General features: G+C 29.2%; 1 protein-coding gene across 1 annotated transcript; it reads right to left on the bottom strand.

Annotated features, from left to right (window-relative positions):
* Window positions 1-4,969: 4,969 nt before the first annotated feature.
* Window positions 4,970-7,075, bottom strand: LOC122607330 (bidirectional sugar transporter SWEET9-like). The gene is made up of 6 exons (XM_043780285.1): window positions 6,900-7,075; window positions 6,594-6,630; window positions 6,281-6,491; window positions 6,007-6,168; window positions 5,617-5,736; window positions 4,970-5,507 (listed from the first exon to the last, which is right to left on the bottom strand). Exons 1-6 carry the CDS (start codon window positions 6,949-6,951, stop codon window positions 5,229-5,231), a joined length of 861 nt encoding a protein of 286 aa, XP_043636220.1. The 5' UTR covers window positions 6,952-7,075; the 3' UTR covers window positions 4,970-5,228.
* Between the last annotated feature and the right edge of the window lie 6,911 nt (window positions 7,076-13,986).

Genomic DNA, 13,986 nt, shown 5'->3' with positions numbered 1-13,986 from the left:
CCCATGCATAGATTCACAATTTATTTGGTAGAGGTTTGGTATTTTGGAGAGAATTGAATATAATAAGGTTAAAATTTTGACAATAGTATTTCTTGGTGTATATTAAAAGTCAGAGTAGTCTCTAAGACTTTTCTCAAAAAGAAAGATTTTAAATTCATATTATTTGATACTGAAAACATATTCGAAATCCCCTACTTATAAAAGAAAGAATTTCCTAAGAATAGTTCTTAAGGTTAAGAAAAAAATGTTATTTTCAAAAATAATCTTCGGTATATTTTTTTCACCCCTACCCTTCACATTTTTCATTTTTTCAGTTGGGTTCATGAGCGGAAGGATTGATCGAGATGGATTTATAAAATTATAATTATGTCTTAAGGATAATCTCAAGGATTGAAAGATTGATAATATGTATCAAAGTTGACAACGATAATCTCAAGTGCTCTTCATAGCATTTTAGAAAGCTTAGGGTGTGTTTTGATCTTGAAAACTAAGAGTGTTTTTTCTTAAAAAAAAAAAGGTTCACCAAAAACATGACAAATCTAAAAAGTATTTGAATGTGGTTAAAAGAAAACACAGTTTTATTGTTTACTAACTATTTTCCATTCTAGAAATGGAATCCTTTTTGTGTTTTCCAATTGAAAACTAAATGCATTTTCAATATTTTTTAAGTTTTCTATAACTAAACACAACTTCGCCATTTCTATCATAATAATGTGATTCAACTAATTAAATGATTTGAGTTTTAGAATATGTATGAAGTCCGATAGAATAATTAATGATCGAGTGGAAATTAAGCCCCAAAAGATATACCCTCCAATTCATATTATTTTGGGTACATTATAGACATTTATATCAAGGTAAAGAAGACAGAGGTGGAATGTAAAAATAGTGAGTTGAGAATGGTCGTTCTGCTTGGCAACTGGCCTACAAAGTTCATACTATGATGGTGAAGAAACCTTCTTAAAAATCTACCAATAATGATTCACTTTTCCTTAAAAAGCCTTGAATAATTATTAGTGGCGAATCTTTACTACAAGAAAACAGCAAAGGCCCCTTTCTCTTTACATTTCCCATGTTAATTGCTTTATTTTAATTATTTATACATTTCACATTACATGAATGAATTTAAGGAGAACTAAGACTTTCAAAAAAACCTTTGTCGATCTACCTCTATAAATGTGTGAATTGAAGATTCGAGCACAGATGAAACGATCATTCCAATGTCAAATGCCATAACAATAATAAGTCACCAACCCTATTATATATTGGGTGTGGAGATGATAAGCGCTGAGCTCAACGTGTAGAGGCCTCCACGTTAATAGTTTAGGAACTTAGGGTTTTTTATAACACGAAGAAGCCTCAAAATAATGTATGGAAGCCTCCACCACAAAACTTCATGTAGAGCCTCAGCGTGTAGAAGCCTCCACATCCAAGCCTCAAAGCTAGTTAATTATGTATGCATGGGTCACATGGGTTGTTTTTTGGTTAAGTGGCTTGTCGGCATGTTAAATGATTGGTAAAATGGGTAATAATTAATAGGTCGATATTATTTACAATTAAATTAACTTTTTCAAAAATTTCGGATAGACGAGTCCACTTGAACACCCAATAATCCAACACATACCCAGCTTGAAACAATTAAAGGTTGATGGGTACGTTGGTAGTCATACTCTTGATGCATGGTTTTACATCAGTTTTTGAGTTGGAAAGAATATTGATAACTTTAATTTTGATGGTGTTGAAAACATTTTACATGCAATTCATAAAAAAAAAAAATAATATCCATGATCTCATACATCTAAACAACTTAACATATGTAAATTCTCAACTCATCAATAATATAATGTATTATGTTATTTGGATCATGGAATGGGTTTGTTGATCCCATTTTATTGCACAACTGATAAAATAATATTTTTTTCTTAATTTAAGAATCATTTTAAATAAATTTTTTTTGAACATAATTTAATTGTTCATTTCATTCTATTTTTAGTTTGATAATGATGAACTAAATCCAACAAAACTTTCACGAATTATACGTATATAATTATCAATTTAACCTGGTCAATAACCGGGTATAGTATTAAGCTAGTTAATTTGATGATTGATGTGTAAAATGAACCTGCTTAAAATTATATATAATAAAACCGACACTGTTTATATTACACCTACCACATATTTGTGGTACAAACAAAATTTAAGAGTTAACTTTGGGAATTTTATGATCTCATTTCTTGAAATGAATTATTTCATCTAGCTTAGTACTGCTGCTAACATCCTAACCGATTTCAATATTATTTTGTCTCATATATTTGCAGTTTTGGTCCTTCAACTTGTAAGACTTGTACTTTCATCCTTGCATTCTATTACAACATATTAAACTTTCTAACATTATTTGGACTAGTTTGGAACCACTCTAGCTTGTACATAAGTGATATATATGAGTGTTTATTATTGCGTATTTTGGATGTCTTTTGAGCTTGAATTTTCAAATACATGTAATGTATTTATTATCGAATGTGATTTAACAAAAAACGTAATCAACAAGTTGATGTAGATATACCATTCAAATTATTTAATGGTCAAAGAGTTACTTTAACCAATAACCATTGAAAATCGATCATTTGATTGCATTTAAAAGAACGTTTATCTACAGAAGAGTTGATTGCAAGCTACTTAGAATTGATATTTGATCGTTGGAAAGCAATTATGATTCAAAAATTAATAGACTAGCTAAGTAAAAAATATATACATACAAAACAGAGGATAATCACCTATCTTGTACGCAACAAAGATCTAAACAAAAGATATAGTAGTGCATGCACTGTCAACTTGGTAATAGGTAGTGATATATATATCTATAATAGTTTTTTTCATTCACAAACAAATGTATATATTATATTATACATAACTTTTATTAAAAACTATTATATATCTATAATAGTTTTTTGTCATTCACATTTGGGCTCTTTCGAAAACCACTGCCAATATTGATTTTTTTTTTCCTTGAATTAATGACAAACTAATCGATCTAGTCATACTTTTAAATTACAAGCATTTAAGATAAAACTCATGGCTATCGAAAAGAATTCCCCAATAATTCAACAAAAAGAACGTACATCACTGATAACATACACTTTAATCATGATGTACATATTGTTGTGCATATATATGATTTCCCCATAAAATAAAGGCATATATAAGCCATCACACATCCTATATATATTTGAATCATTAATTAATTTAAATAACTTTTATTAAATTAAGATTTTCATACAAAAGTTGTATAGAACATAGTATATATATGATTTACTATTTTGTGCAATGACTTTTGACCATATATACATATATGATGATGAATATCTTTCATTAATAGATGAATAAGATCGAGAATGAGAAAAAGAAAAAGAAGATAGAAAGATCCATTGAGGTTTTGGGGATGCACATACATACAAGTTGCTTATTCCACTCCACATATAACAAATCAAGAAATTAAGGTGATGTGTAAATTTGATATTTGTTACCTTCCCATTTCATGAAATTGACCTTGCCGCTTCCAAACTACAACCCGAAACAGTTTTTGGTACTTTTGACTAAATAATAAATTAAACCTTCTTATTACTGGCTAAAACTATTAATTAATTGTATCACAGCTAAATAAGAGACATAAAAGGTGCTAAATAAAAATTGTCACCATTTGTTATAGTACTGGTATATATAGTCCAATTAGTGCAACCGGGTTTTACCGTTGTGGGTCTCCGGGCATCCGGTTTTCCAGCTGGCTGATATATCATATATATAAGCGGGTATATATAGGTATGGGGCTTTCCCCATTAGAGCTTTCCGGGGGGACTTGGCGTTGGTAAAAAAAAAAAAAAGTGTTTAAAAGCTACAGTCATGCAAAAATCAAGTGAGATTTAATTTGATTAGTGATCACTTATTGTTTATTAATTATTGAGTTGACACATGTATAAAATAAGCTGGAAACTTTCATATAACGCGAAAACCATTTGTCACACAAGTTCATTTACATGCGTATTACAGCATCGCTTTTTTAAAAGAGACATCATATCTCATTATTTTCTAATCATGTTTGAACTGAATGATCAATATAGCAAAAGCCATTACTCAACATATGTTAAAAAAATAGTAAAGCAAAGATAGAAGATTTAAAGGATTAACATATAAGGTGGGATTCGTCACCTCACGTTGCGCGAGTTCTTTCAATATTTCCTAGCTTCCTTTTTTTTTTTTTTTTTAATATATAGCTTTATAAAGCCTAGCTTTTTATCTCGAAAAAAATTATATGGGGTGGGCACGTACATTGACGTCAACCATAATCTTCATATCATTTTTCACATGTAAGACACTTCAATTCGAAATGCATTTTATATCTTTGAAGTCGTGGTGCGTATATAAATGGCTAATAATGCTAGTCTAAAGTACCTAACGTCTTATCTAACAACACGTTACGATTATATATGTGAAACACCTTTGAAGAGTAAAACTATCACGTGGTTAAAAATTAATTAATTTATAATAATGCAACTTTTAAAAGTTGATCGATAGGTATGTAATTAGTAAAACCGAAAAAGTTCTTAAAATTTTACGGCTTAATAAATTAAACTTAATATGTACTGTGTTGATTAAATTAAACTTCAAATTTTCTTAAAAGTTGCCAAGATTAATTTTTTTTAGGCCGCCGTAACCTTTAACTGCCTCTAGCTAAGATAGGGTGTCGTTTTCAATAAACTTTGTGCCGTTAAAAATATGAAACTTTTGGACTGGAAAATAATGATTAATCAGTCATTCAAAATCTGCGTTTTATATTCATTAATTAGATGGTAAATTTATCTATTACTTTCCGTAAAAAAAATTAATTACGATATGATATCGACACCATTAATTTTCTTATGTTCTTTGATCACTACTATCTAAATTACAAAACGTACAAGAATTGAAATACATGTACATAAAGAGCTGCATATTATTAAATATTTGAAATCAAATTTCATTATACCAATAATAGGCCATGTTCTTACTACTAAAAACAATACAATAAGATCGATCAAGTTTATGTTAGCTAGGAATTGAAGGAAAAACAGTATAAGGAAAACAACTAATTAAGGTAATTAAAAACTTGTAAATGAAGAAGTGTACAATTATTTATAGAGAGAAGCTAGGTACACTTGACATCAAACCAAAATAATCAATTTTAGGATTCAATCTCAAGCGGCGACTTCAACGGTGTGATTAGCCACAATTGGACTACGAACAACTCCACCGTTTTGATTATTTGCAACGTTTTCTGAGCGTATGAGCGCGTTTAGCTTCACCATATCGATTGTGTTATGATCTTTAACTTCCGGGACTCTTGGTTCATCGATTGAGCTCATTCTTTCTTTAAATTCTGTGATTTTATCGTCGATGATTGGCTTCTTGTTCTTGTATATAAAGTAAAGTATAATTTGAATGATACCGAAGGTGAACCCAAGTGTGTTTGGAATCTATAAAATAACAAATTAAATTATATATATTATTAGACAATTGGATTGAGCTAATTAAACTAACTAGCTATAAAATTAATATATTTCAAATCATTAAAGAGTTTCATACCGCAATGTTATAGTCTCCAAGAAGTAGCCCATAGAAGAACCACATAACGGCACTGAGTGTGAGGGCTAGTGATAGAAGAATTGGCATGTATTCGACACTTTTTGTCTTGATAACTTGTCTCTGCAAAAAGAATTGAATTAAGCAGGAAAACAGGATTAGGATGGCTTACCGTTTTTAAACAATTAACTCATCATTTTACTTGATTGTAGTACTAGGTTATTTTGTTGTTATTGTGTGTGTGTGATTATATAAATATATTCAGAAGAGACGACGTTTCTTCTGTATAATAGATTTTTATAAGTACACGGCCTTGGTTATAAGGACCGTGGATCAAGATTAATTACTAGATTAGTATTGTTATCTTGTATGTAATCGTTCGATCGTACTTACCACGACACCCAAAGGTGCAACGAAAACGCACAAAGAAAAGATGAGACAAATCCATCCAACTATCACACCACGCTTGACACCTTTCACAAGGAATTCAGTTAGTAGTACAATTAGTCCAAATCCAACAATTATGAACAACGTGATTAGCTTCAAGCTTTCCATCTGCACATGAATTAATAAATTTTCAAAATTAGCTCCAAATAAAAAAAGCTTATCTAAAAACAAATCATCAAGAAAAAGATAAAAATGAAATACACAGATAATTCGTACGTACCCTGGCCTTCTTTGGTGCATAGAAGACAAAAACACAAAGATAAAAGGTTTGAATGAAGATCCCAACAGAGTTGATGGTAATTAGAAGCATGGCATTGCCCTTTAGCAATGCATAGTAGATCCAAAGCATTGCACTAAACAATCCAATCACATACGGTATCGATTGAAACCCTTCCGTCGATTTCTTCTTGTAAACTTTGTAGAACGTTGGCCTATATATATATATATATATATTTTTGAAGTGTTGGATTGAGTTAGGAAAGTGCACATATAACTAAAATTGTTGATGATCGACTAGAGAAAGAAAAACATACATTGGTGAAAGGAACACCATGAAGGAGACAATATTGCCTGCAAAAGAACAAAAGAAGAAAAAAAAAAAAAAGCATGCTCTTAATTAGCCAGGGTTATGTTTAAAGTTTTCTACGTACGTGCATGGCAAGTAACTAACTAACATTTAATTATTTATATTTCCATGCATGCATGCACGCATGCATAAGATTTTATATCATGCATGGTCGACTCTAATATATCCTTCCTATCAACATATGATCAATTTTTGAGATATATATGTATATATACATAAATATAAAGATGATGAGAGATAGAGTAGTACGTACCCATGAGGCCAAATGCAAGAGTGAGGTGAGGGAATTGACCAGCGATCTGCATGTTTACAAATTTATGTACGTATCACACACTCAAATCAACCCAGTTACAAACAACTGTTAATTACTACTGGCTGGTGGCTAGTTGTAATTGTTGCTCTAGCTTAATTGCTAGTGTTTTAATTGTTTTGAGTGGTGAATAAGAAATGGTCTAGTGAAATGGTTTATATATAGGGGAGTATTGAGTGGTGGGGTCACTCATGTATATGGATGGCTTTTGTTTCTTTATATCTTAATTCTATCATGTATATACATAAACTTTTTGGGAGATTTATATTAAATATTATAAACAAGTAGAATAAACTCGAACTATTTCCAGGTGTTAATATGAATGCTCTTTGCTCTTTTCTCCTCCAATTTGATTTACCTTCTTTGGAATTTATTTACTGTATTTAATAGCCTCAGCTCTACAATCTAATCATTTCTTATTTAATACGAGTACTTTTGAAGATCCGGGTTTTCAAAACCTGGATTCTAACATCTCACCATAATATATGACATTTGTTTACAACTATTTAAACCATGGTTTGGGAAAGCAGGATTCATAGACATGTAATTGTTGAGTCTGAGATTCGATGACCAGACTTAGTCGCTGACGTATATCATCAGCGAGTCATTAGTGAGTCAAGTGACTCTTCATCAGCGGATGGTTTCTTTCCAAATTGTAAGTCAAAGTGGAAAGAATTCAAATCAGAGGAAGACAAGAGTCAAATAGTGGTTCTTCCAACTGTATTATATCTTGTATGGCAAAGGTGCAGTTGGGACCAAAAGAAAAGATTTTCTCTTTCATACTCGTTTTGATAAAGAAGACAAAAGCTCCTGGTTTCAAGTACTACTAGCCAATGAGGTCTCGACAACCACCGTCCTATCACTATCAAGCAAGGTTGTGTTGCCTTAATTCCTCCCCTATATAAAGCAACACAGCAGCATCAAAAACACTTGGTGTAATTGCCACCACAAGTGTACATTGTATTCTTTCTCTCTTGTATTTGTTTAAGTTTAGTGGGTCAAAACTTAACAAATTGTATGTTCTTTTATTCTTGTAAATCAAGTTGTAATATCGACAATGTATACACTGTTTAATCAATGATACATATGATTAGACTCGCATAGATTCTTGTAATAGAACTTCACACTTGTTATTGTTAGTTACTTTCTATTCTTTACTTTCTTGTGTAGATAAATAATATAAATATTGCAAATTGTGGATTGTCAGTAATAATTTGTATTACTGTATTAAAGTTAATTAGAAGAAGGTGCAAGGGAGAGATGTTAGAATACAGGTGTTGGAAATTCGAACCTTTCGTGAGGTTGAATTTGGGTTCGAGAAAACCGGAAATACCTATTTAATTTTGCAATATGTTTTGTTGACTATCGGATTTGGTAAATTGGTTAATTATGTCATTGTGGTGTAACTACTAACAACTAACTTGCTGTTTAAAAAAGGCTAAAGGCCGACAAAGGCAAATGGGTTTTTTGTTTTCACTAATTTTCGGTACCAAATATATCCTTTTTCTATATATCATCTCATCCTCAAGTTTACAATTACTTATTAATTTATCTTGAAAGACATAATTACTCGTACATAACTTTAGATGGTTTTTAGTTTCTGCATTATGAACATTGTTCGCTATTATTTTACACATTTAGTTTAAACTCTTTATCGGACTTTTTTAATCAACACATTTATGTCGACTTTAGAAAAACAGATAAGACAATAAGAAGACTTTTACAAGTAATTAATTGTAAAAAGGTATGTTCATCCATTCGCATAATCGATCTATTATCAAAATGACCTTTTACGTTTTCAGAGAAAACGTAAAATTATAAACTATATAAGTCGAATGATTGTTGTATAGTTATTGTACAAAAGACCTAAAGTGTATCGCAATGACCCAATATGACAAGTTGATTGGCATTGTGCATTTGGTATCTTGAAATTCAACTGCCTAATAATATATGTGTCATTTTTAGACCCAAAATTAGATGGTTTCGTAGGAGTATGATCCACTTGACTCACACCAACACTTGCCATACTTCCCATTTTTAGGGTATGTGTCCCTTAACCAATGGGACCCTCAACTTTCGCTTTCATATGTGTCACCCACCCATCCAATTGGGTTTAAGGATTACAACTCACATTTTTCCCAATTTTCCTAGTGTATTTTATGCTTTATTTTATACTATCCTAGGCACAAAATTATGCTTCTATGAAATGAAGGTTGCAATACCACTAGTAATTAAGGTCACCAAATCACCAATAATATACCTTGGGTCCCACAGGATACCCCACCCAGTGCGTTGATGAATTAAACACATATAAACATATTTTCCAAAATGTATATATAGTGTAACATAAAGAGGCGCTTAGCTTTGGTGACCTTATCTAGGTAGCTTTGAGAGGTGCGCTACGTGTGAATTATCGTATCATTCATTTCATGTGTATTTTTGTTATATCCATTCGATATAAACCAATACTTTTTTCTTTGTTTATTGACATGTTTTTAATAATTCAATTCAATTCATGATCATGATAATATATATATGCTTCATTTAAACAAGAGCTAGCACAAAGACAAGTTTTTTCTCCTATTTATTTAATCACCCTTATAATTTAAAGAAGTATAATGATAAATCAACGTAATTGGTATGCCTAAAAATCAACTTAATTATAGGATGATGACAAGTGAAATAATCAGGGGACAAAATTAAGAAATATAATCAGTGGAATACACATGTCAAATTCTTAAGATATTATGTTGATTTTTAGGCACATAAGTTAGGTTGATTAATCATTTTCCTTTTAAGAATTCTCATATATATGCAACCATAAATCTTACATTTTGGTGATTACGAAATGAAACTAAGAAATGATCACAACAAATCACACGTCGTATTCGATATGATCGTTTATATTATTGCACATTAGACACAACTTATTTTGTGGCGTCACATATGCGGTTTAAGACTTCCTGCAAATGAATATTGCTAATTAGTTTTCAGAGACGTCGATCAATTCAAGAACAAAGAAGCAAAACGATAATCATTGTTTGTGTAAAAAACCAATTATCGTGACGCTTGTTAAATCATCAAATTAAAGTGCCATGAGAATACGATATGCCATTGAGTCGATTTCAAGACATGATTAAAATGGAAGCAAAAGCAAAAATGAAAACGATAAAGTGTTGCAAATAAATTGCTTTATTTTGCTGTTTTATAACTTTGATTATGTAGCTTTTTATCAATTTAATTTGCAATATATGGGGTCTGAAATACTGCCTGCTCTTCGAATAAAGTTTACGGGAATTACCTGTAAATACTACTCGTATTTGCATCATTCGGACCTACACATAAAGATTATATATGGTGGATTATTGTGCGCGCTTAGCCACACTTTTATTGTTTGTAGATAGAGTGTAACATAGGCACATAGCCAAGTGGGTCAACATAATATGACTAATTTCGAATTTTAACTACACAAATGGGCAAAATATATTTTCAAGTGATCATATATAGTCAAAGTTAATATTTCAATATAATTTTTCAGTTAAAGTTTATATATATTTTTTTACGATGCAATATGACCGATCAACGTATTTGAATGGCATAACTCATACATCATTTTTTTTAAACATAGATCATAAAACGTGCTTTAAAATGATATATTTTACATTATATTAGTATAAAACATGTTTCGAAATATACAACGTTTTCTTACTTTGAATATAAAGTTACCTTTATAGGGTAATGAGAACCAACTTTTAATACCCATAAAATGCAATTGAAAGTTTTTGAATTTTGGGAGTTTGTGCCATCAATGCTGCTTTTTTTTTTTTAAATGTATGTCTAATTCCATTTGCAATAATAGTCCTCACCAGCTAACGACCGTTAAGTTTTGTTCTGATGTTTAATGAGAGTTACGGAAACTGCTGCAAATCAAGTCATTTTTGTAACACGGATTTAAATCCTTTTCTCTAATGCGTTTTAACAATCATTAAATGCTATTTGAGTTTGTAAATTAAAAGATTGACTTATGTTACATTTTTATAACTATCATCAAACATTAGTTATCTACTAATTATTATTAAATATAAAATAGCATTTAAATTTTAACGTGAAAAAACAAGATCTCTTAAATGGATTAGTCTAATGATGATCTAATTATTGATCTTTTTGATGATGTCATTGCCCAAAATAGTTAAATTATGTTAAACCCTTTAGTTTAATCACACATTAAAAAAACAAAATGCTATTATGTGCGAGATTAATTTTTCAAATTTTGAATTGGTTTTATAACCAGCTATGCAAATTAATTACAAATTAAATACTTTAATTTTTAAATAAAATGTTTAAATAGAATATATTACCAAATTATTTTCTACGTTATACATAGATTAAACATATTAAGTTTTTGTTATAACTTATATTATAGTTAATAGTATAAATAAGACATGTTTAGATTTAATGATATCGTTTTAACAATGTTTTGTATCAGAAATTATTATTTACCAATAAATTTTTATAATATCGTAATTTAACAAACATAGATTAAAGATGTTGAAGAATGGTGATGTTTTCATTTTTTCAATATTTTATTTTTTTGATTATTCTAAGCACCATATACATATCGATGATTCTTTTCTATTTAAAATCATAAGATATTTACGATGTATAATTAATTACTTATAATATTTATTACGTTATATGATACAAATTCTATATAAAGTTATATTTTGATGATAATGTACGACATAAAAAAGAAAATTTTATAAAGAAAAAAAAAATTAAAAACGTTATTTTAAAAAAAGGATAAAGTAAATTCAGTAATTCTTTTCCATAATTATACTATTAAAGTAGCTATTTTCTATAATTATATAATATATAAAAATTACTTTTCATAAATAATGATCATGTGATTTATTAAAATAAAGTTAAATCTAAAGTACTTAGAAAAAGTATACGACAAAACATCATTTTGATCTAATGACTATAATTAAAACTTGAACTTTATCAAAAGGTCCACACTTTTTCAATTATCAATTAAAGTTTTTTTTAATTAGAGATTATAGATATATATAAATATCAATGTCAATCTATAATAATAATTTAATATTTAGTTAGCTATATATGTTCATCCCGCGTAATACGCGAGAAAATAATCTAGTAACTTAAATAAAGTATACTTACAATATGTCCGACCCGCAGCGAAGTGCTGCATGAATTGAATTTCATGCCAGTATTTTTTTCATTTATTAACTTTAAATTATTATTTTTTTTGGCTTTTGTTTTCGTTCTTCCTTTTATTTTTTTATCGTTTTTTTTGTTGTGTATTCATTTTTTTTTTTAATTATTTCTTTTATAGTAACAACCATCTTCTACCAATGAACTTACATATGTTAATATAAATTATTGATACAAGTATGAGTTTTACGTATATGTAATCCATGTTATTTACCCTTTTCATATACAAGTTTTTAAACAATATATGAACTCGAATATATTGTTTTGGGCTTCTAAATATTATGTAAGATGTTGTAAGCTAGTTTTTGTGTTCTCACGCCGATATAATTCATTGATAAATTACTAGTATTTTTGTAATCTCTGTGATATTTAAATGATGTATAAAATGATCCTAAAAACATGTTATAAATTTTGCATATTATCGCACATAATAACCGTTTGAAAAATCTTTTTAATATTTATATGTTACCATATACAAAAACGTAATGTCTCTCGGGCAACGCTTGGGTAACATATCTCGTTTGAAATAAATTTACCCTCCGTAAAATTAAACTCGGTTGTAGTGACTTGTGGATCATGCTCATTTGATATTTTTATAGGAACGAGATATGTCACCCGGGTGTTGCCCTGGGAGACATGACGTTTGTAGATATCTTTCTTTTTAAGAAAATTATCTAAATTTATTAAGAAAATGGTATTAGGAGAAATGACGAAATATGATACATAAACGACGCTCTTATAAGAATGACAAAATGTGTTGCGATCATAATACAAATAATAATAGAAAAAAGATGACTTTGATATATTAATTTCTTTCTACCATTTTTTAACCAAAATATTAGATGTTCCCTTAAAAAGTTTGTGTGGAAATAAAAAGGGTTTAATGGGTGCCTACAATTTAAAATGGAATCCTTAGTACAAAATGTAAGAGATCAAAATTTTTGGTGTAAATGTATTATAAAGAAATAAAATTAAAAAAATTTACAAAGATAATAAATGTATAATGAGGGAACAAAAGTTAAGCATGTAAAAAATGTAAGTTAAAAGTAATAATTAGAAAATAATGGACATGTGGGGTCTACAAAAAAATAAAAGAAAAAGTTACTATTCTGTGCACAAATCCCAATACTCCCGGGCGTTCAGCCCGGGAGACACTATGTATGTGGATGCTTTTAAAAAAAATTACTTAAATTTATTAAGATAATTGTATTAGGATAAATAACGAAATACGTCTACAAATAAATATATTAATACCGAGACGACGCTCTTAAAAGAATGACAAAATGTGTTACGAACATAATACAAACAATAATAGAAAAATATGACATTTTTTACATATAAATCCAAAGTTTTGAATTAACCTGACATACTAAAATGTCAGCACAAGGCGCAAAATTAAATATTAATAAATAGCCCAAAAGTTTAAATATGGAATAGCAAAGCCCATTAACGATAACTATATTAATACCGATAACGACGTTCCAAGAAGATTGATATAATATTAAAAACAATAATAGAAAAAAATGACAATAAAAATATATTTAATATTATACGATGAGTTTATGTTTTACAAACAATTATGGGTTCATGAGCCGGGAGTTAAAAGACACAATTTTTTTAACGGGAACATGTAGTATTCATCTGGTGGTTAAAAAAAACAAATGGTAAAAATAAATGAAGGTGGCATGCCCATGTAAAAAAAACAATATTAAAACTTTTGTGTGAAAGTGAAACATGTACAGTTTAAAATGAAATCCTTGCTATAAAATTGTAAGAGATTAAATCTTTTTGTATAAAA

This window comes from Erigeron canadensis, chromosome 7 (assembly GCF_010389155.1).
Source record: "Erigeron canadensis isolate Cc75 chromosome 7, C_canadensis_v1, whole genome shotgun sequence".
Taxonomy (NCBI): Eukaryota; Viridiplantae; Streptophyta; class Magnoliopsida; order Asterales; family Asteraceae; genus Erigeron; species Erigeron canadensis.
This window is presented reverse-complemented; position numbering and strand designations above follow the sequence as displayed.

Coding starts and splice junctions, on each gene's coding strand:
- LOC122607330 (XM_043780285.1), bottom strand. CDS start 6,951: ATGCAGATCGCTGGTCAATTCCCTCACCTCACTCTTGCATTTGGCCTC. Junction 6,492..6,593: donor ATGGTGTTCCTTTCACCAAT/GTATGTTTTTCT, acceptor ATATATATATAG/GCCAACGTTCTACAAAGTTT. Junction 5,508..5,616: donor TTGGAGACTATAACATTGCG/GTATGAAACTCT, acceptor GTTATTTTATAG/ATTCCAAACACACTTGGGTT.